The sequence below is a fragment of the Oryctolagus cuniculus genome, chromosome 18 (assembly GCF_964237555.1).
Source record: "Oryctolagus cuniculus chromosome 18, mOryCun1.1, whole genome shotgun sequence".
Classification (NCBI taxonomy): Eukaryota; Metazoa; Chordata; class Mammalia; order Lagomorpha; family Leporidae; genus Oryctolagus; species Oryctolagus cuniculus.
In genome coordinates, this window is record NC_091449.1 from 23,573,862 (window position 1) to 23,597,189 (window position 23,328).

The following is a 23,328-nucleotide window of genomic DNA, read 5'->3' on the forward strand; positions in this document are numbered from 1 at the left end:
CTCTGTGCGGGGCTTGCTTGTCTTAGCGGAAGTGTGCACGACCCCGTCCTCTGAGTGGGCCGGGGTCTGCAGCTCCTGTGACTGAAGCAGCCACCAGAGTTCTCACTTGGAAGGCTCTGTCCCCGCACCCAGAAGAAGCTCCTGGCTTCTGATTGGCCCAGCTCTGGCCATCTGGGGAGTGAACCAGCTGATGGAAGACCTTTCTCTCTGTCTTTCCCTCTCTCTCTAACTAGCACTCAAATAAATAAATAATATTTTTTTAAAAAATGAAAGAAACCTCGACACCCCCCCCCAAATGCTGGGCCAGGAAGCTTTTACAGCTGAATTCCTTAATATTTCAATGGGGGGTGGGGGTGGGCACAAGGTTTCTTAAGCTCTATGTGGAAATGTGTTAATTGATTGGGGCAACCAACAAAATAGTAGAAGACCAGATTAGAGAGAGCATGGGAATTGTTAGGTTCTGTGCTTGGGGGAGCAAGATGTTCAGGTAAGCCTCTAGTTTTAAAAAATAAGCTCGACTCTCTCGGTAACTGACTTTCAAGTAAACCTTTAAAAAAAATAAAAATTCAAGGGAAAAAAAAAAGCTTGATTCTACAGGCCCCACAGGTGTGTGCTTGACGTCCCCCAGGAGGACCTTGGGAAAGGACAGGTGTGTGCCTGCGAGTCAGGCAGGAAGCTGCTGATGGGGAGCATGGTGTTCACCTGGTGCTGGGGGGGGTGGCGAGGAAGCAGGCTACATACCTGGCAGGCCAGCACACCTGTCGACAGGTGAGACGTGGAAGGTCCCGAGCCTGAAAGGAGGTGGAGAACACGGGCAGGCGATGTGCCAGCGCGGTGGCTGGAGCCCCTGCGTGGGGTGTCCGTCTGCACTTGGGTTCAGTTTCCTGCGATGTGCATGAGAAGCAGCAGGGGAAGGCCCAGGTGCTGGGTTCCTGCCACCCACGTGGGAGATGCAGCTGTATTTCCTGCTTTCAGCCCGACTCGGCCCTGCTACTGTGGGCACTTGGGGAATGAACCAGTGGATGAAAGATCTCTCTCTCTCCCTCCCTGCCTCCCACCCTTCCTCCTTCCTGTTCTCTCTCTCTCTCTCATTTTGCATTTCAAATATATAAAAATTTTTTAATGAAGATTGCAAGGGACAACCTTTGTCTTTTTTTCTTTGATTAACTCATGCTGCAAAAGGTGATCCTGAAACATTGTCACAAACCTGCTTCCAGAAAGTAGAACTATTTGTACATCACAGTGGCCTTACCAAGCCCAGGGTCTTTGGCTCACTTGCAGATAGAAATTGACAAGGGGCCAATATGCAACCCAGAAGGGTTTATGGGGCGCTCATGCTCCAACACAGGGACAGCACAGCAGGGTGAGCTTCCATCAACTTGCTGTCCTATGGGAGCCGAACAGGTGCTTTCATGGGGGTGGGAAGGCATGCCCGTTCCCCCAGTACACACGGCACTTCAATCTGGCTCAAACCCCCGGGCACAAGACAGCATTTGGCACCCAGCTAGGTGATCTGCACAGGCACCGCTGATTTGGCTTTCACTCTTTTTGCACACGACACACCACAGCAATGGTGCTTGATACCATCACCCCGGAAAGTTCACATGAGGCCATTTTGGGCATGCTTGAACGTTCAGGAGTCCCTACCAGGGCAGCAGGGGTCACTGCCGGTGAGGATCTGACACTCCTCGCTCCTGATTGGTTTGGAGCTAGAAATGGACACGTGTCCAGTTGTGAGGAGCTTGATATTTTTCTAAATGAGTCCTGTTTCTCTCCTGTTGCACTGGGATGGATACTCAAAATGAGGCTGCAGCCACCCAGTCTCTTAAGACTGCAGAGTTTCAGAATCTGTACCTGTAACCTGCTCCCCCCTCCCCCAACTCTGATGCTAATGGGAAGATTTTTTGTTTGTTTTTTAAAAGACCTTGCACCATTGTTTTGGACATTTGGTGCAGCAGTGAAGACACAGCTTGGTATGCTGGTAGCCCCTATCAGAGTGCCTGGATTTGAGGCCTGGCTCCACTTTGAATTCCAGCTTCCTGCTCGCCTAGACCCTGGGAGGGAGTAAGTGACAGCCCAAATATTTGGATCCCTGTCACCCACACACGAGACCCAAATTGAGTTTGGGGCTCCTGGCTTCAGCCTGGCCCAGCCCTGGCTGTTGCAGACATTTGGGGAATGGATCAGTGGCCAGGAGATCTCTGTCTCTCTGCCTTTCAAATAAACAAATGTAAATAAAAATTCTAAAACTTTACAACATAAACAGGTAGAAAGAGAACAAGGTTGTGGAAAAAAGGAAGACGTAGTATGGTGCTGCCATATCGTCCCCATTGGGTGTCTGGGCCACTTTGGAGCAGAGCAGCTGGGGTTCAGGCTCTGTGGTCTGTAGGAACCCCCAGAAGAGCCCAGGGAAGAGTTGGCCACGTTAAGTGGAAAAAGAAAGCAATGACTGATTACAATGACTTTGCATTTTGGGTCTGGATTTGCCACTCCTTTCCTGATGCGAAGACACCTAAAGCTTAAGAAAAACATTGGGGGCAGGCCCTTGGTGCAGTGGTAAAGCCGCTGCAGCCAGGTCCTATATAAGAATACCTGAGTTCAGGCCGGCATCCTGGCTCACTAGGCTATTCCTCCGCCTTGCGGTGCCGGCACACTGGGTTCTAGTCCCTGTCGGGGCACCGGATTCTGTCCCGGTTGCCCCTCTGCCAGGCCAGCTCTCTGCTGTGGCCAGGGAGTGCAGTGGAGGATGGCCCAGGTGCTTGGGCCCTGCACCCCATGGGAGACCAGGACAATTACCTGGCTCCTGCCATCTGATCAGCGTGGTACGCCAGCCGCAGCAGTCACTGGAGGGTGAACCAACGGCAAAGGAAGATCTCTCTCTCTCTCTCTCTCTCTCTCTCTCTCTCTCTCTCTCCACTCTGCCTGTCAAAAAAAAAAATTTTACTCTGAGATTCTTATAATAAATTTAACCCATTTTTTGTGGTTGTGGTTGGTGTGTTCTAATTTCAGTCACTCTCTTCTAAGGTTTTGGCTTACGTTTCATGGCTACTTTCAGTGCTCTCCCTTTTGCATGAGGAGTTACACTCTTGTTTCTGACTGATTTGTAACATCACACGCTGTCTTTAATTCTACCAGCTACTCTTGCACTGAAAAGCACTTGAACAGATATTTCTCTATTATCTCAGGTATTTACTCTGTCCTCTCATGTTTTTTCCTATTCTTTCTAGCACTACCCCTATATGTGATAATATAGTCTGGAATAATTGAACAAAAACCACGTTATTTTTATCTTTAAAAGGTTGTTTTTAACAAAACAGGTTAAATTTTAATTTTTAACATTTGCAATGTCTTGTTTAAAAAAGATTTATTTATTTATTTGAGAGTCGGAGTTACACAGAGAAGAAGCAGAGGCAGGGAGAGAGAGGTCTTCCATCTGCTGGTTCGCTCCCCAGTTGGCCGCAACAGCCAGAGCTGTGCCAATCTGAAGCCAGGAGCCAAGAGCTTCTTACCAGTCTCCTGTCGCTGCCCCTCTTTGTGGAGGAACGACACAGGACCCTGCGCTGTTCTTTTGTCTGCTCGGCCCTCCCCGGGTTTGCTGCTGGTTCTTCCCAGGTTGGCTACCATCCCTTCCACCTCTGTGGAAGGGCAGTTCCCCCTGCCACCTTCCCCACTTCCGCGGGGGAGCGGCACACCGCTGGCCGGCTCTCTCGGGGGCTGCACAGGTGTTCCTTCAGATAGATGTTCCTGGTGCATGTTGTCTCTCTCCTCCTTCATAGTCCTTTTCCGCCAATCCCAACTCTGCTACCCACACGCCGAGTACGCTGCTCTCCTCCAATCAGGAGCAGGTCCTACAGTTTATTGGTTGAACTGGAGGCAGCTGCTTAGAAGCTGTTTCTCCCTTCTCAGCGCCATATTGTGGGAGAGCAGATGCATAGAATAAGTCTTAATTCCAGTAACAGTCTAGTCCGAGTTGCTCCCCACAGTCTCCCATGCGGTGCAGTTTCTCAAGGGCTTGGGCCATCTTCTGCTTTCCCAGGCCACAGCAGAGGTGCTGGTTCCAGTCCCGGCTGCTCCACTGCCAATCCAGCTCTCTGCATGTTTCCATGTGGGAAACCCAGAGGAAGCTCCTATCTCCTAGCTTCGGATTGGAATAGCTCACTCTGTTGCGGCCAGTTGGGGAGTAAACCAGCAGATGGAAGACCTCTCTCTCTTTCTCTCTCTCTCTCTCCTTATCTTTCTATATAACTCTTTCAAATAAATAAATAAATCTTTAAAAAAAAAAAAAAGAGAGGAGCTGGATTGGAACCAGTGCCCGTATGGGAGGCCGGCACTGCAGGCAGCGGGTTTACTCAATACGCCACAGTGCCAGCCCCTACAGTGTCTTTATCTAGAGCAATTATCCAGGCTGGCACCGCGGCTCACCAGGCTAATCCTCCACCTAGCGGTGCCGGCACACCGGGTTCTAGTCCCGGTCGGGGCACAGGATTCTGTCCCAGTTGCCCCTCTTCCAGGCCAGCTCTCTGCTGTGGCCCGGGAGTGCAGTGGAGGATGGCCCAAGTGCTTGGGCCCTGCACCCCACGGGAGACCAGGAGAAGCACCTGGCTCCTGCCATCGGATCAGCGTGGTGCGCCAGCCGCAGTGGCCATTGGAGAGTGAACCAACGGCAAAGGAAGACCTTTATCTCTCTCTCTCTCTTTCTCTCTCACTCTCACTGTCCACTCTGCCTGTCAAAGAAAAAAAAAAGAGTAATTTTGCAGACTCTCTCTTTCTCTCTCTTTCTCTTTCTATCTCTGCCTCTCTGTAACTACGCCTTTCAAATAAATAAATAAATAAATAAATATTTAAAAAGGAAAACAAAAAAACCAATATGTGATAGTCACAGAAAGAATTCTCTGGATCATGGGCTCTGAAGATTCTCCTGCTCAAAATACTATAGATGAAAAAACAAACAAAAAAGAAATACTATAGGCTTCTAAAAATTAATCAGAATCAAATATTTTGAATGAGCAGTGCATGGTAGAAGTCCTGATAATAAGTGTCAAAGTCAATTAATTATAGGAAGTAAGTCTGGATAATTACTCTATTTTTTTTTCTTTGACAGGCAGAGTGGACAGTGAGAGAGAGAGAGAGAGAGGTCTTCCATCCACTGATTCACTCCCCAGATGGCCGCAACAGGCAGAGCTGAGCCGATCTGAAGCAAGGAACCAGGAGCTTCTTCTGTGCCTTCCACACGGGTGCAGGGGCCCAAGGACTTGGGCCATCTTCTACTGCTTTCCCAGGCCATAGCAGAGAGCTAGATCATAAGAGGAGCAGCTGGGACTAGAACCGGTGCCCATATGGGACACCGGTCCCTAAGGCCAGGGCGTTAACCCACTGGGCCACTGCGCTGGCCCCAATAATTCCTTTTTAAACACAGTAAGCTGGGGCTGGTGCTGTGGCTCTGGCGTAGTGAGTTAAAGCCTCCTCCTGCAGTGCTGGCATCCCATATGGGAGCCAGCTTGAGTCCCAGCTGCTCCACTTCCCATCCAGCTCTCTGCTATGGCCTGGGAAGGCAGTAGAAGATAGCCCAAGTCCTTGGGCCTCTGCACCTGCGTGGGAGACCAGGAAGAAGCTCTGGCTCCTGGCTTCGGATCGGCACACCTGTGGCTATGGGGGCCAGTTGAGGAGTGAACCAGCAGATCGAAGACCTCTGTCTCTCTTTCTCTCTCTGCCTCTCCTCTCTGTGTGTAATTCTGACTTTCAAATAAATAAACGAATCTTAAAAAAAAAAAAAACAGTAAGCTTATTTCAGTGCAAAAATTTCGAAAGTCACATGACTTTTTCATAAAATGCAGCTTCCACTACGTTTTTGAAGGTCTTTTGTGAATGTGTAGATATTGCCTCACATTAATTTTTTAAAAAAAAAGACTTATTTTATTTATTTGAAAGACAGAGTTAGAGAGATAGAGAAAGAGAGAGAGAGAAATGTCTTCCATCTGCTGATTCACTCCCCAAATGACCAAAATGGCCGGAGCTGTGCTGATTAGAAGCCAGAAGCCAAGAGCTTCTTCTGGGTCCCCCACGCAGGTGCAGAGGCCCAAGGACTTGGGCCATCTTCTACTGCTTTCCCAGGCCATGGCAGGGAGCTGGATTGGAAGCAGAACAGCCAGACTTGGCCAGCATCCATATGGGATGCCAACACCACAGGCCTGGGCTTTAAACCCACTGAGCCACAAGCCAGCCCCTCACATTTTTAAAAGTGCAGGTTTTACATGTCACAATATGTCAAAATTAGGGTCCATGTTGTGGCTTAATGGGTAAAGCTGCTGCCTGCTGTGCCGGTATCCCATGTGGGCTCCAGTTCCAGTCCCGGCTGCTCCACTTCCCATCCAGCTCTCTGCTAATGGCCTGGGAAAGCAGTGGAAGATGACCCAAGTGCTTGGGCCCCTGCACCCAAATGGGAGACCCAGAGGAGGCCCAGCTGCCATTGCAGCCATTTGGGGAGTGAACCAACGGACTGAAATTCTTGCTCTCTCTCTCTCTCGCTCGCTCTCTCTCTCTCTGCCTCTCTGTGACTCTGCCTTCCAAGTGAATTCAAGATTAAGCACTTTTGTTTTGTTTTGGCTGGAGGCACTCTATCACCAACAATGACAGAATACGGTTTGCTGGGCATCAGAGCAGAAAAGACACACAATTATTTCGAGCCCAGGGAGAACCCTGTGCCAAACAGGATTCACATCCGGCAACTGCTTTAGGCAAAGAAGCACCCAGAGCTGAGTGCCAGCTGCCCGTTGTCCACCTGTCCTCGGGGCTGGGAGCTTTCTCAGCCTGTCCTGGGTTTTCTGACCTTGCCACTCTAGGGGAGGCCTGGCCAGGGATGACCCAATGTCCCCTACACTGTGCTCTCTTTGGAGTTTGGACTAGGGTTGGGGAGTTTGGAAAGAAAACCAAAGAAATCAGGTCCCTTCTTGTCACCTGGCATCCAGGTGCATGACAGCTGTGGCTGACCACGGGTTATCACCAGAGGACTGTCCACATCTGTCAGGGAGGGGCAGTAGCTCCCCCTGCTGGAGCGGAGTCAGCCATTGACTACTTAGGGTCTCTCTCAGGAGTATTTGTCTCTTCTCCATCCGTCTGCTTATGCAGTTATCTGTTTGTATCAGGATGCACTCACATGTGGGGTTTTATTCATGGTTATAACCTGATATTAAGTTACTCGTCTTGCTGCTCACCAGGTTCCAGATAAGAGCACAAGCAGCTGTCTCGGGCTCGCTTCTGCTAGCGTTTCCATGGACACCCTCGTCTTGTTGGAGCCAACACACTGTGCTCCTGCATCGGAGGCTGGGGGAGCTCTCTGGAGGGTCTAGGCAGAGCAGCACCGCCCCTTGGTGACCCGGCGTGTGGGCCTGTAGGGCTGCAGCCTCAGGGGCTGGAAGGGCTCGGGACAACTCAGTCTGGGGAGATGCCTCTCTCCCGATACCACCTGCTGGTGCTGATGGAGGCACAGGGCCCTTTAAACCGCCCAGGGGGTTCAAGGCTCAAGTTCAGAAAAAAAACTCCATTGCTGTGCTTACGCTGGTTTGCAGGTCATACTTGCTGCTTGTTATGTGAGTTTCCCAAGGCAATGAAAAGGTCGATCATCTTATCTCCTGCAACTTGGCTGCCATCAGACACCTAGAACAAGCCCCTATTCTACACCAAAAACTTCATATGGCAGAAAGCAACACAAAATCACTTTTCCCGGAGCTAACAATGAGCCAATGCAAACACCTAGTGCACTCTTGCAAGAATTGTGCCCCCTCGCCCCGTCAGCCCCACTGCTACAAGCAGGAGTGAACCCGCGAGGACTTGCTCCTAAGAAGCTCTGGCAAGTGGACTTCACCCACATGAACTCCTTGGGTCAACTTAAGTTTGTCCAAGTGGTGGGAGATACTTATTCAAAGGCTGTATTTGCAGCAGCCCAATCCGGAGAAAAGGCTAGAAATGTGATAAAGGCGGTTAAGTCAGCCCTGCTGGTCCTCGGTGTCCCCTGGAAAATAAAGACTGATAACGGGCCAGCGTATACACCACAGGAATTTAATTCCTTCCTGAGGTCCTGGAACATACAGTGTGACACAGGTATCCCATACCTGTGAGAGACATGTGGGGTCAAGCCAGGGATGCTGCAGCCACGGCCGCCCAGGTCTAGGGGAGAGCACAGAGGTGACACAGGCCCTCCAACCACGGCTGTTCCTATTGTGCTGATCTGTCCCAGAGGTCACGGGCACTCACAGCTGCTGCTCTCCCACCCTGACCCAGTTCCCACAGGGCACAGCTGAATCTCAGGCATTGCCTGCAGGGTCCTGAGCGGGTCTCTGCCTGGGGCTGGGGGCTGTGGAACCACCCATCTCCCCAGGAACATGGGGAAGCTTGCTGCCGCTGGGCGCCGGGGTCACAAACTGGAGCAAACTCGTTTCCATGGAACAATTTAATACAGACTCAGCACCACCTGAGGGTGGCGGTGGGGGAGGGGGCGGGGAGGAGAGTACAGTGGCTCCTGGCATGGCTGTTGTCTTCCAGTGTCAGGGTGTCCTGGCCCCAGGAAGAGCCTGGGCGGTGGGGGCTCAACCAAGTGCATAGGATGCCGTGAAGACACACGGAAGGCTGCTGCCCAGCCTGGGCAGGACAGATGCTGGACTCGGCCTCTCTTCTAGGAGGCACCCATCATCCAGGTGCCCCGTTGAATAAGAGGTAAGGAGGCCTCTGGCCAGGGAGGGCATGTGGGCCTGGTCTCCCATCCCAGGGCTGGCTCTGGCCGGCTCCAGCCCGTGACTGTCCCCAGAGTGCATGGGGCTGCCATGCCAGTAGGGGGGAGTCTTCAGCTGTGGCCCCCAGGCGGGGACAGCCTGCATGGGCCCTGGTTCTGGGGGCTCTGAGGCCTGTGGAGGAGCCCACATCCACAGGCCCTCCCGGCTGCCAGCGTCGGAGGAGTCGTCCTCCCTGTGCTCTGGCCCGCTCAGGTTAGGGAGACTGGCGCACTGGCACAGGCCTCCCCACCTCGAGCACTTTGGAGACTCCGTGGGGCTGGCAGAACCTGGAGACTCTGCGGTCCCCACAGGGGAGCCCAGGCCGAGGGGCTCTGGGCTGCCTTCCCAGCTCTCCTCCTCCTCCATGCCTTCCCTCTTGGTGATGCGGAGGCCAAAGCTTTCTGGAGGACGGATCATCACTGCACGGGTAGCGGGACCCCTGGTCTGCTCCCACACTGCCACTGTGTCCTGAATGGTGATTTTGGCCTTCGGAGCAGTGGGGGCAGGAAGGTGCATCTGGGGGACGCGTGCCTGCCCCAGGGGCCTGCTGCACTGTTCGATGGCCTTGGCTGGAAGGAGAAGAGACGCGGTTTGCTTCTCCACAGCCCCCGTCTGGCCTGCAGGGTGCCTGCCCCGACCTCATCCTGGGGTCCCCATCACCACGTGTGACGCTGAGGACTCTTCCAGGCTGCTGGCCCCAGAGGGGAGGGTGTGTGCAGCCCGGGCAAGGGGAGCCCTGGGACACCACCGGCTCCTCCTGCACAGCCCCACAGGGTGGATGGCCCTGAACTCCTTGCCTCACTCTCATCTCTGGGGACCCAGGCACCAACTCAGGACCCCATCACCTACCCCACCTGACCTGCTGCGCCCTAACAGTGCATTGGCTGATTTCCCGCATCTGAGTCCCTCCTACATGGCTGGAAAGGAACTGAGCCTAAGATGATGGGGGTGAGAGCTGGGGCTGTGGGGCAGACATGGAGTCTGGTTCAGGCCCTTGGGGACAGGGAATGCAGTTTCTAAAGAGGTGGCAGGGGTGCCCTGTGTCCTCTGCCCCTGGGCCACTGTCTCTTTCCTGGTGAGACTGGGCTGTCACCGCTACTGTCCCAGGAGCACCCAAGGAGGCAGCACCTGGAGGCACAGTGGGGCCTCCCCAGTGCCTGGACAGCCTGCACCTGGGCCCCCACTTAGAGCCTCTAGAGCTGGGACAAGCCCATCTCTGCTCTGCATGGGGACCCAGGCGCTCAGGTCCATGATGGCAGCAGCAGCAGGGGATGAGCACGGGGACCCCTCCCCACTAGAGCCCAGAAGCCAGCGATGCTCCGGGTCCCGCTGCCTTCTGTTGGCCCGAGGCTAGGGCTGCAGAGCCCACACTCTTGAGTTCTGCCTCGGGGGCCCCCAGCCCTGCCTCTGTGCCCAGCCCTGCTCGCAGGAGTGCACTCGGCCCCCACAACTGGGCTCAGGGCACCTGGGCCTTCCAGGGGTTCTCAGATGGCTGAAGGGGATCCAGTGCCGGCAGGCTTTACATCACTGCACAGGGTCTCCCACAGCCCCACCTCCCTCTAGCCCTGCCCACATGCAGGTGGGAGCCCCGCCCACCCCTGTCCTAGGAGGGTCCTGTGTGCAGACAGCTGTGGTCATCGGGCCAGGAGGCTGTGTGGGGTCAGTTGGGGAGGGGCCCCCTGGGCAGGCAGGGCCACTTCTCATCTTGCTGGAGTGGGGGTCCAGCTGTGCTCCAGGCTCCTGGGGGCACTGAGCCAGGGCACCTGCTCCAGACCTGGGCAGGGTAGCTCAAGGCGGGGCCTCCAATCCAGTCCAGAGTGGGGGTCAGCCGAGGAGCCAGAGCCACAAATGTCCTGAGGACAGCTCCACGGCCCGGCCCCAGAGTCGTGGGGGGAGAGCCGGCACCCACAGGAGGATTCTGGGAAGCTGCCCGAGGCCCTGCCAGGCCATGCTGACAGAGCTTCAGAAAGCAGAACTGCTGAGCCCGGGGAGGACAAGGAGGACCAGGAAGAGGTGAGGCCCTGGGCGGGGATGTCAGGGCCTGGCACTCCCACTACTGACTCCCCCAAGGGAGCATGGGACGGGGCTGTGTGCTGGACTCACCTTCGGGAGGCAGGAGGCACTGGAGCTTCCCCAGCTCACGCATGGAGGCCCGCAGCTGCCTGATGACCGCGTCCTCGCTCAGAGACCAGGCCTGCTTCAGGGTCACCTGCAGGAACTCCCGGAGGTGGTCCCGGGGCATCTTCAGCAGGCGCTCTAGACATGGGGGTGGGTGTCAGGCTGGGAGGGGCCCTAGGGATGGCGCAGCCACCATGGCTGCTCCAAGCCCTGTCCCAGCACCAGACATGGGCTGCAGACACCCTTGGACACCCTTGGGTGTCACGCCAAGCACTAGAGGGACTGCTCAGGGGCCAATTTCCAGTGCGATGACCCTGGCCACTTCTCCTTGTGGTCTGTGGGGGCCTGGGATTGGGGATGCAACAGGGGGATTCTCAGTGCCCTCCTGAAGGGAACCCAGGCCTCCCAAACCCCCTCATCCCTCCCTCAAGCCCTGCTCACGAGGGACAGGCAGGGGACCCCCAGCTCCTCCGTCCCCAGCACCCGGGCCTCTGTGGGCCCTGAGGACTCACTGTTATGGATCTTGAGGGCCGTGTATGCCATGGCCGGGAGCACGTGCTCGCCCTCCAGGATGTATATATCCCATATTCTCAGAGCCAGGGGGAACGGCACCTGGGGACAGAGGCATTGGAGGACCCGCCCATCAGGGCCTCAGCAGGGCCCACAGGGGTGGGTGTGCAGTGTCACTCCCCTAGGACAGAGGGAGACTCCAGGAGGCTGATCACACAAGAAGGCCAAAGTTCCTCCTGGGAGGGGAGGGGAGGCCATGCCTCATGGCCACATCCCTGCCCACTCAGCGAACCAGACCCAGAGAGGATGACCATGTCCTGTCCTGGACCCTGGGGGGTCTGCACACTTTGGAAGCCACACTGGAGATGCCAGACACCCCAGGGACCTGGGGAGGGGTCAGCCCTTGGGCTGTGCTGCCACCAGCCTCTGCCTCGGGGGGTCTATGGATCTCCTGCCTCTCACTGTAGGGCTCTGGCCTTTGCCAGGCTCTCAGGATAGGTCCTGGTGGGACCTGTCCCCTCCTTGCTGGCTCTGAGGCTCAGCCTCAGCTTGGACCACCCTTAGCAGGGCTGGACAGGGCCTGCCTGGTCTGCACAGCAGGCTCCCTCCTGTGTCTGCTGGGGCTGGGGGAGCTCAGAGTCACAGGCCACCAGCACCAGAGAACCAGGCACTGGGGCAGGAGCTTCCCTGGGCAAGGGGTCCCCGGGGCACTTACCCCATCCAGGAAGCACTGGATGTACCAGTGGGTGGTGGAATCCTCCAGGCACACACCCTCCTTCTCCTAAGAAAAGGCAGAGGCAGAGGGGGCTCAGGGCCCAGGGCCCAGGGCCCAGGCCTGACTCCCTCTAATCTGAGCCCTGGGGCAGAGCCCCTGGGTGCAGGAAGCCCAGCAGCAGGGGCATCCCCCCTCCCAGCCATGCAGGTTCCTGAAGGGACACAGGTCCCTCCTTCCACTCTGCTCTGGGGACAGCGTCTCCCTTCAATCTACGCCAACTCTGGGGGACCAAGTGCTGGACAACAAACCAACACCCAAGCTGCCGTGGACCCCCGTAACCAAGGAAAGTTTTGGTGAGGATGTGGCCTCCCCTGGCTCAGGAAGCAGTCCCATGAGCCCAGAGCCCCCAAGAGGAGAAAGGAGATGCTTAACTTACCAGGTGTTTCTCCAGGGAGGGGAGCACGCGATGCACAATGAGCCCCAGGTGTTGCTGGAATCGCTCCAGTTTGGGGGTGTTTGGTTTGTAGAAACCTGAGTAGAATCAGCCACACCCCCACGTGAGAGCCTCCTCCTAGGAAGGCTGGAGAGCCCCAGGCCTGGGTGGGGTGCTTCTGAGCATTGAGGGTCAGGGGAGGCTGGACCAGGGGCAGGTGGGGATGAACGTGGCCAGGGCAGAGGATCTGCTTGGGAGGTGGGTGCAGGTGGGTGACTGTGTGCAGCCCAGGCCTGGCTGCCCCCTGGAGCCCGCTGGGGTGGGTGCAAGTCAGACTGGGTGCCTCCTGACCATTCCAAGACTCAGGAGCGAGGAGGGGTGACCCTACAGGGGATGCTGCCTTCCACAAGTTCCCTGGGTGTGGCTCTGTGCTTGAGAGTTGTGTACGGACATGTGAGGCAGAAGAGTCAGAATCGACCTGAGTCACTGGACAAGGACAGGACCCCTTGTTCTGAAGGTTCTCACACCCAGGATGGCCATGGCCAAGCTGCAGGGCCTTTGGGTGGTGGTAAAAGAAGGGGGCTGGCTCAGTCTGGGAGGCCTCTGCCAGCCCTGGCTTCCTGGGAGCCCCCCCCCCCACACTGTGACACTGTCCTGCACATTCAGGAGCCAGTGAGGGCCGTGCACGGACTTGCATGCACTGGGCCCCACACGCCATCCACCTACCGTGCATCGCGTGCTTCCTGCTTTCCATGAGCTGCACCAGGGCCCAGAAAGCGTCCTCCTCGGGCATATACATGAGCAACAGCGCCACCACATGGCTCAGACCCTGGCTGTAGCCCACCTCCTGCAAGATCCCAGAATACCTTTAGGAGACCTCCCCTGGCAAGAATGATATCCTAGGATGGCCCACCTCTCAGGCAGATCAGGGTCACCCACTGAAGGGTCCAGGAAGATTTAGGCACAGGGAGCCCCTGTGCCTGAATCCTGCCACTTGGTGTCAGCTGCCCAAGAATTGGAGCCCAGAGAAGTTCTCCAAGTTCCTGGAGGGAATCCTGCAGGGCCTGAGCTTAGGCAGCACAGGGGGAGAGCTCAAGTATGGACACCTGTTACCCCCAAGATGTCAGCATGGGCCAGGTTGCTGTGGGAATCCAGATCCATGCCCATGGAAGCTTCTGGACCCCTGAGCTCTGCAGGTGAGCCGGTGGCCCTTTCTCACATGAGGAAGAAGTAAGCCAGGAAGTGCTACCAGGACCGGAACAGGAGGTGTGCCTCTGGCATGGGTGCAGGCCTGGGCTTCCTGAATGCCAGGCCCCCCTGGGAACCAGGGCACCAGGCAGGGTTGGCCAGTGGCAGGTCAGGGGGGTGGGGATGTCCAGGCCTTGCTGGGTCACCCATGGAGCCCTGCGCCTGCTCCACTCATGGGAAAGTCTGAGTGGGTGGTTGTGGCAGTGGCGCTGTACAGAGTGGGATTCAGGCCCATGGGTCCAACCACAGGGCTGGTGGGTGTAATGGCATCAGTGGGACCCAGAGCAAAGTCGTACACCTGATCTGCCCTGCCTTCGCCCCCCGCCCCACTGCGTGGAATGCTAGTCCTGGGAGGGGCATCCCAACACGGCCAAGCTCCTGGGGTCTGGAGACCAGCCCAGGAGAAGGCTGCCTTTCTCCTCCCAGAACTTGAGGTTGGGTCCAAGAGGCTCAGAGCCTGGCCTCCACCGCTCTTCCTCAGAGCTGTGGATGAGCGAGGCCCCCTCAACCCAGGCTGGGATCTTTGTGACCAGGGGTGCCCTGCAGGGACTGCCGGGATAGCACCTGCGCTATGATCCCAGAATACTCACAGGATTGTAGACGGAATAGGCCATCAGTATGTGGAATAAGGCCTGTTGGCTGGAAGAGAGAGGACAGAGGCCGTGTGTCTTGTGCTGCCGAGGCTCTCAGTGCAGCTCTGCCTAACAGAGCCTGACAGCCACACGCAGGGCCCGTGACACTCTGCTCATGCGCAGTGACGTCGTCAGGGCACCTGCGTGTTGTCCACCGTGTGGGTGAGCGCCGCCTGCAGGGACACGCACACCTCCCAGGGCGCAGTCACGTGCACTTTCATTTCCCAGGTGGGTGTTCAGGGCACAGGTGAGCGTCCCACTGTGGGAGTGCAGTCCCGTGGGTCCAAGCTGTGCAGAGTCAGCCTCCCATGCACGTTCAGCCTTGTAGGGAGCAGCACCCGGCGTCCTCAGTGGTTTTAGTTCCCCCCTCCCACAGCTGTGCGCTGGTGCCCCTTTGTGGTGTAGGGAATAAGCGTGTGTTCATGCGCTGAGGAGGTGAATTGTGTGTGCGTTCATGAAGGGTCCCCCCCGAGCCTGTGTTCCCGGGGTACTGGGGGGCTGCCCACTGCTTCCTTGTGACTGAGTTGAAGGGCTCCTTGAATATTCTGGAAACAACACCTTTATTAGATAGATTGCTACTATTGTCTCCCCTGGTGTTTCTTTTCATTTCATTCTCTCCACAGTGTCTTTGGGAAAGTTTGTGTACTATAGAAAAGGCAAGTTTGTTTTCTGTGCTCAATGAACTGTTTTAGGCTTGCACCCAATCTTCCCTAGGGACCCCATGTGCCCCAGGACCCTTGCTCCTCCCACCCGCGGGTCCTCCCCAGCCCAGAGGCCTCACTTCATTCCGTAACGTTCCCGGAACATGAGGTGGTTTCTGAAAGTCCATGCGATGGCGGAGTCGATGTGATGGAAGTGAGTGGCGCCCAGCCTGGCCAGCTCTTTCATCTCCTGCAGGGCAGGGACGAGGGGGAGGGGCAGCCTCAAGAACTGCACAAGCCCCATTGCCACACAAGGACCTCAAGTCCACGTCAGCTCTTCTGGCTGACAGGGAGTTCCCTGCAAGCGCTCATTCCTTTCTGGGTCCCGCCTTGAGGGAGGGTCATGGGCTCCCTAACTTGCCTCAGTGCCCACGTAACCCTGACGGTCAGCAGCAGACAGGGGCTCTGAAAGGTCCCTGTGCACTCCCCCTGCCTGCCTCAGCTCTCAGCACGACGTGGTCTGCCCCCAGCCAGGCTTCTGAGCCTTCTCACTGACATCTCAGGCCCTGCCCTCCAGGAGTCAGCCACAGCCTGACCACTGCTCCATGCTGCCCCCTGCTGGAGGGGCCCATCTCCATCTCGACATTGCAAGCCGCCCTTAGCTTGGAGCTGAGCCTGGGCAATGACTGTCTCCAGGCCCAGCTCCCAGGGCCAGCCCCAGACTGCAGACTTGGGGGAGGCAGGGTGGGCCACACAGCTGGGCCCTGCTCCCTGATGGCAGCCAGGGGCCATGAGAGCCAGCTGCAGCTGACAGCCCTCTGCCCACACCAGTCCTCACTCCCTCCTTTCCCAGAAGCATTGAGAGCTGTGTGACCATTGGAGCGGCCTCTCCAGGCAAGGGCAATGCCAGGGGCTGCAAGTCCATGTGAAGGCAGGGCCAGCTGTGGGCAGGCCTAGGTGAGGGCCGGCCAGCTGCGGGCAGGCCATGTTAGCACAGAGCCTGTGGGGCTCCCTACCTCACACCATTGTGATCTCATCCTGGGAGACCCCGCCCATCAGGGACCAGCAAGTCCTCTCTTCTGGCCGTATGCCAAGCTGCCCAGGTGAGCTCAGCAGAGAGCAGGTTAAAGCCTCTGGCACAAAACACACCTGTCCAGTCCCAGCTGGGTCTGAGGAGACGTGGAGGAGGCACTGACTAGGATCTAGGGAGAGGAAGGCAGGATGGGGAGGAGGCTCCCGAGGGCTCAGTGAGGGACGGTCCTCCACGGAGACTCAGGCTCCTGAGCAGGCCCGAGCAGGCCGGGCCCCCTTGGGCTGAGTGCAGAGCCGTACCGCGTATTTGCCCGCGTTCTGGGCCTTCCTCTTGTCCACCTCCAGCATCACGGCCCACACCTTCCCGCGCACCTGGGCAGGGATGCCTTTGTAGATTCTGCGCTGAAACTACAGGAGAGAGGAGGCTCTGGTGAGTGCTGAACGTGGCCACTCGTGGAGGCAGCGCAGGGTGAGACAGCAGAGGGAGAAGCCAGGGGCTCCCTGTGTATTGGCAGAGGGAGTATCTGCCCAGAGGGGGGCCTTATGACCCACAGTGACTGGAGGGCCAAGGGCTCAGGGGCACCGGCTCTGCCGTGTACGGAGTGGCCGCTACAGGGCTCCTGGAACCACGCCTGCCCTGCATCCGGGATTGTCTTCAGCAGTGACTTCAGATTTTCTACCAGGACAGTGTCCTGTGTGTATGGGGAGGTGTGCCCATGACCTGTGTCCGTAGGGGCTGGACAGTTGCCCCTGGGCATCTGAGAGGCAGGCGGTGCCTGGCACAGGAATGGGCACTGCTCAAACCCCAATTCAGCTCTCAGTGTTCCCGAGGGGCCCTCATCGCCACGGTACCTTGTCACTGCCGCGGTATTTACTATGGTTCTTGATCATCTTTATCCACTTCTGGATCCTTCTTACCTCCTGTTTACGCTGGAAAACGAGACAGGATGGCGTGAGCCCAGCTTGGGGCTCTGAGAGGGGCCCTCGGATGCAGCTCAGGAGCTCTGTGGGCGCTCAAATGGAAGGAGCCAGAAAAGGCACAGACCGTGAGCCCCAGATCTTCTGTCTGGGGGAGCATCGGTGGCCTGGCCTCTGACCCGAGCTGCCCCTTCGTCAAGGAGAGCCCCTGAGCTCCAGCCAGGTCACTCCCAACCATGCCAATGAGTCAGGGCGGCCGACAGCAGACACCCCTGAGCTGCGGCTCACTTCTGGGACAGGTGAGTGTGGTAAGATGTCAGCAGGTGCCGTATAAGTACCGCATCGCAGGACCTTATGGCGCTCCCACTCACCACTGCCGAGCCCCACGTGCCCCCTCTGCCCAGCTCTGCTTCCAGATGACTGGCCCATGGCCAAGGACTTGTCCTTACCTTTGCCCCCGGGGTGCTGTCTTGGGGCAGCTTCTGCTCACTGGAAAGCAAGGGAGGCGGAGAGGTGAGGACAGGACCACAACAGGCACCGCGACCTCCCTAGTGGGCCAGGGAAGGACCAGCTTCATCCTCTCAGCCCAGGGGACTGAGATGGGGAGGGAGGGGCTGGTGACCATGAGCACAGGGAGCCTAGGGCCAGGCAGGGGCCCTTGCTGCCAGTGGGGGGCTCCAGGCCTGTCAGAGGTCCACCTTCGTGGGTGTGTGGCAGCCCCCCACAGCGGTTGGGGGCTGGCTGTCCTGAGCAGGGCCAGGCTGCCCAGGGCTGAGGCAGCTATATCCCCACATCAGCTCTGCCCAGGACGTCACCCTGGAACTGACCGAGTCTGGGTGGCCTGCCTGAGAGATGCTCAGTGCTGTGAGTGTGCACCTGGGGCTCGAGGTACCTGGGACCCCCACACCCCTCAGGGTCCCCCACTGCCCACCCTCCCCCCGTGCCCTGGCCTCCTGAGGTCATGCGCCCCACCTCACCCCCTCCTCTGTCAGCCCGGACCCTGGCCATCTCTCCACCACTCTGCTCCTGCTTATTCTCCAGGTTCTGGCACAACATGGAGGCAGAAGCCCTTATCCCCGTGCTAAGGTGGGCTGCTGAGTCATGCCAGAGATGGCCCGAGATGGCTCCATCCCTCCAGGTCACCGGAGCCCACCCTCCAGCAACGGGGCCTCTCTCCCCGACATCTGTGGGAACAGCCTCCACGTCCGACTCCTGCCCCCAAATGCTGACCAGTGACTGCCTGTGACCACAGCTGGGCTCAAGGTCGGGGCCGGGGACAGGTGTGCCGCCTCATGTTGGGGTTTCTGACCCCAGTCCCGCCCTGGGGTGAGCTGGGGTGTGGAGGACTCACTGCAGGAACCCAAGCCTGTCTGGGACGAGGCAGCCGCCCTCATCGTCCTCTTCTTCGGGCACCAACAGTGCCGCTCCTCGGCGTCCCTGCAGCCGAGAGGGGACCCGGATGAGAAGTCACTGGGGGAGCTGTCCACCTGCCCCCTCCCCCGTGTCCCCAGGGAGGCGGGGTCTGGCTCTCACAGGCACAGTCCTTGAGGCAGGGCCCCACCTCCTCCCCCAGCACCCTGGCCAGTACCTGCTCATATTTATTGATGAGCTCTGCTCGCTCCTGGGCCCTCCGGGACCTCAGGGCGTTCATATCCAATCTGTAAGACACACACGCACATGGGAGCCAGCACTGGGGAGCCCACAGGAATGCTGCTTTGAGGGCTGTCCCCCTGGTCAGAGGTGGGGCAGCCACACAGCCAGGCAGGCGGGCACCTGGTGGCCGGGTCCTTGGATTATGACTTGTGCAGAGCTCATTGACTACGGACGGTTGGGGAAGGACAGCCCCCACCTTGCCTCCCCTGCCCTTGGAAAGGATGCTCCTCCCCCAGGCTGGCAGCCACGTGTCCTCCAGGGGGCCCAAGTCCCAAGTCTACGGGGCTCCCTGGCCTGCTCCCAGCTCCCGCATCTCTGGGGCTCTCAGAGCCGGCCTCCCTGCCCACCTGATACCAGCTGACCCGACACCTAGTCTTGAACCCGTGTCCAGACACAGACTCACACCCAGGCCCATTCAACACTGGTGACCAGCAGAGCGGGAGGAATGAGACGACTGTGTACACACTCTGCACACAGGGGCAGCACTCAGAGCTCCACCACATCGCCCATGGAATCCGGTGTGGGAGACCAGGGCCGCCCCCCTGGCGGGACCTTCCCCACGCCACAGCTCGTTAGAGCAAGTGCCACTCACCTCCATCGCGAATCCATGTGATTCTCTGAAATGCGCCTGCTGCCTATACTACCAACTGGTCAGTTGGGCAGTAGACGCACTACTGGCCTCTGGTCGCCTCCCAGCCCAGAGTGCGCATCTCAGTGACTGTGACATCACAGAAGCCTGCCAGCCAATCCCTAGTGGCTCTGCTGTGGCAGGGCTCAGGGTCCTCAGGCCTGGCTTCATTAAAGGTCACCACAAGTGGGGCCTGTGTTCTCCCCAGGGCCCAGGTGAAGAGGGCAGGGCTCTGGCAGAACTGCCCCGGAACCAGGGGTGCCAGGGCCCTCTGCCACCTGCCGTCACGGTCCCAAGTCTCAGGCAACCGGCACCTCCCGCCCCTCCTTTCTGCCTCTGCAATTGTATTACAGCCCAACTGTGAAGGCCTCTTTCTTAGAACAGAAGGTCGCATAGGGAGTCCCACATAGACCTGTCCCCACACTCGGGGCTGCCCTGCCATGACCTGAACTGAGACTCCCGGGGGAGCAGCCTCCTGTCCTACCACAGGCCCCACCCCAGCACTGCCACCCTCTGCTGCCCCTCCTGCTCTGTTCCAGCCCTTCTCCCCTGGAGTTGTAGGAGGTGGACACAGGGGTCCTCTGGGATGGAGGCAGGGGAGCCTCCCGCTGAGCACCTCAAGCCAGCATGGCCCAGCCTGTCCAGAGCGGGAACCAGGGCCCTGTCCTGGACACGGGCCAGGGCTTCAGGCACAGAGCACTGAGAACTCCTGGGCACCAGCACCTGAGCCGCATGCTGGTAACACCGGGCTGCTGCTGACCATAAGGACAGGGACAGCACGCGTCAGGCCGCAGGCAGGAGTAGCCACAAGCCCGCGGCTCCCCGGGGTGCTGATCGCAAGGTTGCTCCCCCTGGGAAAGTGGCTCAGCCCTCCCCCAGCACCTCCTTGGTCCTGGGCCCCACACTGCCCCTAGGCTGCCACCTGGGGGCCACAGTCGGTTCTTTTCCCTTCAAGGGCCCACTGCTCTGCCTCCCTGCCCACTTCCCCTGCCCTGGCATGGAGACCAGAGGGTGCAGGGCCCTGGTCACCCACACACCTGCTGGCCTCCTCTGTGGAGTGTGAATGAGTGCACCGCTGTGTCGTGTCCAGAGATGCTGTCCAGCAACACTTGGGTTTTAACTGATTCTTTTATCCCCCCCCCCCCAACTCAGCTTCTCAGCTTTAAATTGCATTGTAAACTCTTTGGAAGACTCACAAAGTGCTGTAAAATAACACAGCGAGTGCTGAATGGGGACACTCAGCTTCAGCAGTCAGATGTTCCTAATTGGGTGGAAGACGCCCATTCGTTTTCCTTTCTCTGCCTGAGTTCAAACTCCAGATGCCTAGGCTTAGTGTTCTCCACATTGCATTTTCCTTCACTGGGGGGGAGGTTTGTTTCCCAGAGTCCGTGTGCAGGGAGCATGGGTGCATGGGCCCCAACCCAGCTCCTGCATGGACTGATGCTGGCCTCCTGGGGTGGCTTAGGGTGCACAGGGGTGAGTTCCCATTGTTGTTGCTACAAATGTTTCCTTATCATCAAGGTGTTGTTACATATGTTTAATTCATGGATCTTGGGGGGTGGTTGCTTCCATCCACTGTTCCCCTCAGCATGGGCCTGCAGTGGCCAGTGGCTGAGGCCTTAAAATAAATAAATCTTTAAACAATAAAAATTAAAGTTCAAAATAAAAGCAAGTTCCTCTACTTCTCTCCCTCTTTCTCTCTACATCTTTGACTCTACCCGCCTCTCCCTGCACCCCCATGGGATGTTGGCCACCATGTTGGATGCAGCATGAAGGCCCTCCAGAGACGTGAGCCAATCAGCTCGTGTGGCTTGGACATCGCCCCAGTCTGTGGGATTCTGTCACAGCAGCAGAGAGCTGACCGAGACACCTGGTGTCGCCTGTGTCCTCACTGCACATAGATTTGCATCTGTCGGACGGAGTCTGGTGGGACACAGCCCCAGGGTCCCAGAGGTGGGGTAATGAGGGGGTCTCTGCTCCCCAAGCCCTCCCGTCCCCTGGGCTCCCTTTCACTCCTGCAGAGGCAGGGGTCCCCCATTGCTCCTCTGTGGAGAGAGCTCAGTGAGCACAAAGAGCAGGTCTCCCCTGGGGTAAGTGCTTTAGACAGAGTTTGTGGCACCAAGAGGGGTGTGGGACCTTTAAGAGGTGGGCAGAGTAGGAGGTTGCTAGGTGAGATGGGGTGGGGCCCTGGGAAGGGATGAGTGCTGGGCTCCCAGAATCAGGGCTGGGCCAGCCAAAGGCAGGAAATGCATCTGGGTCTCCCTCCCTCGTGGGTGATGGAACCCCAGTGCTTGGACCACCACCTGCAGGTGCCACCTGAACCCCCGAGTGTGCATTAGCGGGGAGCTGGAATGGCAGCCAAGGAGCTGGGAGTAGAACCAGGCCCTCTGACTGGGGATGTGGGCACCCCAATCCGGGACTTCACCGCTGCCTGGAGCGCCCACCCCGACCTCTTCTCTCTGTGAAGCCAGCCCAGGTACAAGTGTGGGAGAAACAGGAAAAGAATCAGCCCACCCTGCCCCCCTCCAGCAAGCCACCGGTGACAGGAGCGGCCACTGTCTGGGCCTCCCAGCAGCTCCTTGGTCACCAGGATGACACAGATGTTCCTCCCGAGACAGCCCTGTGCCGAGTGCCCTCAGTGAGTTGTGACAGAGCAGGGGGCAGGTGGCAGATCCAGGCCCAGAGAGCACAGACAGGAATGCGGGGGGCCCGAGACAGGCGGCAGCATCATGACCACAGGGCTGAGCCACCGCAGACACCCAGACCCTGGGCCCACTGTGCGGGAGACCCCACGCGGGGTGTGTTTGCGGGGTCACAGCTGCGTCCACAGTTGGGGGTTGGCACTGGGACCAGCTGAGGCACGAGAGAGGATTTCTGGATCATGGCCAGGGGCGTTCATGCCCCTGACCTTTAGGTCCTTCTGTCTGGTCAGGGACCCCTTCCCACCCCTTATGTCCCTTGGGCCTGGAGGTGGGAGGTCTCATATCCATCTATAGGTGGGCACCACTGCCACCGTGCACGGCCACAAAATGAGCAGCCGAGCGGGTCTCCCTGCAGAGGGCGGGACAGCAGAGTGGCAGCTGCTGTGCAGTTGGGCACGCGCCCCGGCTCTGAGCCGCAGTGTGCTCACGGTGACGCTGGGACTCTCACTGCCGCTCTGAAGCTGGCTAGCCGGCTACGCCTGGTCAGTGAAGCGTGTGTCCTGCGGATCTCGGCCATGCTGACGGAGACCACACCCCCCCACACCCCGCCCCACACTGCACCCCTGCAGGAACAACACGGACAGCCCTGGATCCAGCCGCCACTGGCAGTCACTGCAGCCGGCCCCGCTGCACCGCCCGCCTCCCACACCCACGCCCGGTGTCCGGTCCAGCACTGAGCAGACTCTGTGCAATGCGGGCTTTTATTGTTGCCTCCTCCTTTGAGAGGCCACCAGTGCGCGGGGCTGCACCTGCTGAGAATGTAGGCCCAGGGTGGCCCTGGGTCTTCTGGCCAGGAGGGCTCCCTTAACAAAGAGGATCTGAGAAGATTTTACTCTGCAAAGAGAAGTCGGGACACCTGGTGAGGCCGGGGCCTAGAGACACCTGCAGGGCACAGGCACAGGGCACTTCCTGGGGAGGAGCTGCAGCCTGGCACTGGATCTGGGCAGCTGAAGTCAGATCCTCTCCTACACCCTGGGTGCCTGAGAAGCTCTCCTAAAAATCCCTCCCTTGATGAGGAATGAGGGGGAGGTTCTCTGTGGGGGGTGCAGGCGAGGCTGGGACAGGCAGGGGCTACACAGAAGGCCTGGCAAGGTGGCAGTGGCACCGGGGGCCTCCAGGAATGCACAGACCCCAGTCCGCTGGCCCCTTCTGTCTCTGGCACACTTGCAGCCTAGCAGTACCCGTCCCCAACTGTGCTCCACCTGCAGTCAGGGTTTGGTCTGCTTTTTCCCCAGCTGTTGCCAGGCCCGGGAGGACAGGAAGGGCTGTTGGAGGTCTAATTCCAGGCTCCGGAGCCCCAGATGGCCGTTTGGGGTCCAGGGAGAAGGAAACA

At 58.1% G+C, this 23,328-nt stretch overlaps 1 protein-coding gene across 1 annotated transcript; it reads right to left on the reverse strand.

Annotated features, from left to right (window-relative positions):
- Positions 1-11,701: 11,701 nt before the first annotated feature.
- LOC138846719 (USP6 N-terminal-like protein) lies at positions 11,702-17,108 on the reverse strand. Its single transcript, XM_070063276.1, has 6 exons — positions 16,947-17,108; positions 16,395-16,502; positions 15,203-15,312; positions 14,380-14,428; positions 13,268-13,388; positions 11,702-12,639 (listed from the first exon to the last, which is right to left on the reverse strand). Exons 1-6 carry the CDS (start codon positions 16,983-16,985, stop codon positions 12,536-12,538), a joined length of 531 nt encoding a protein of 176 aa, XP_069919377.1. The 5' UTR covers positions 16,986-17,108; the 3' UTR covers positions 11,702-12,535.
- Between the last annotated feature and the right edge of the window lie 6,220 nt (positions 17,109-23,328).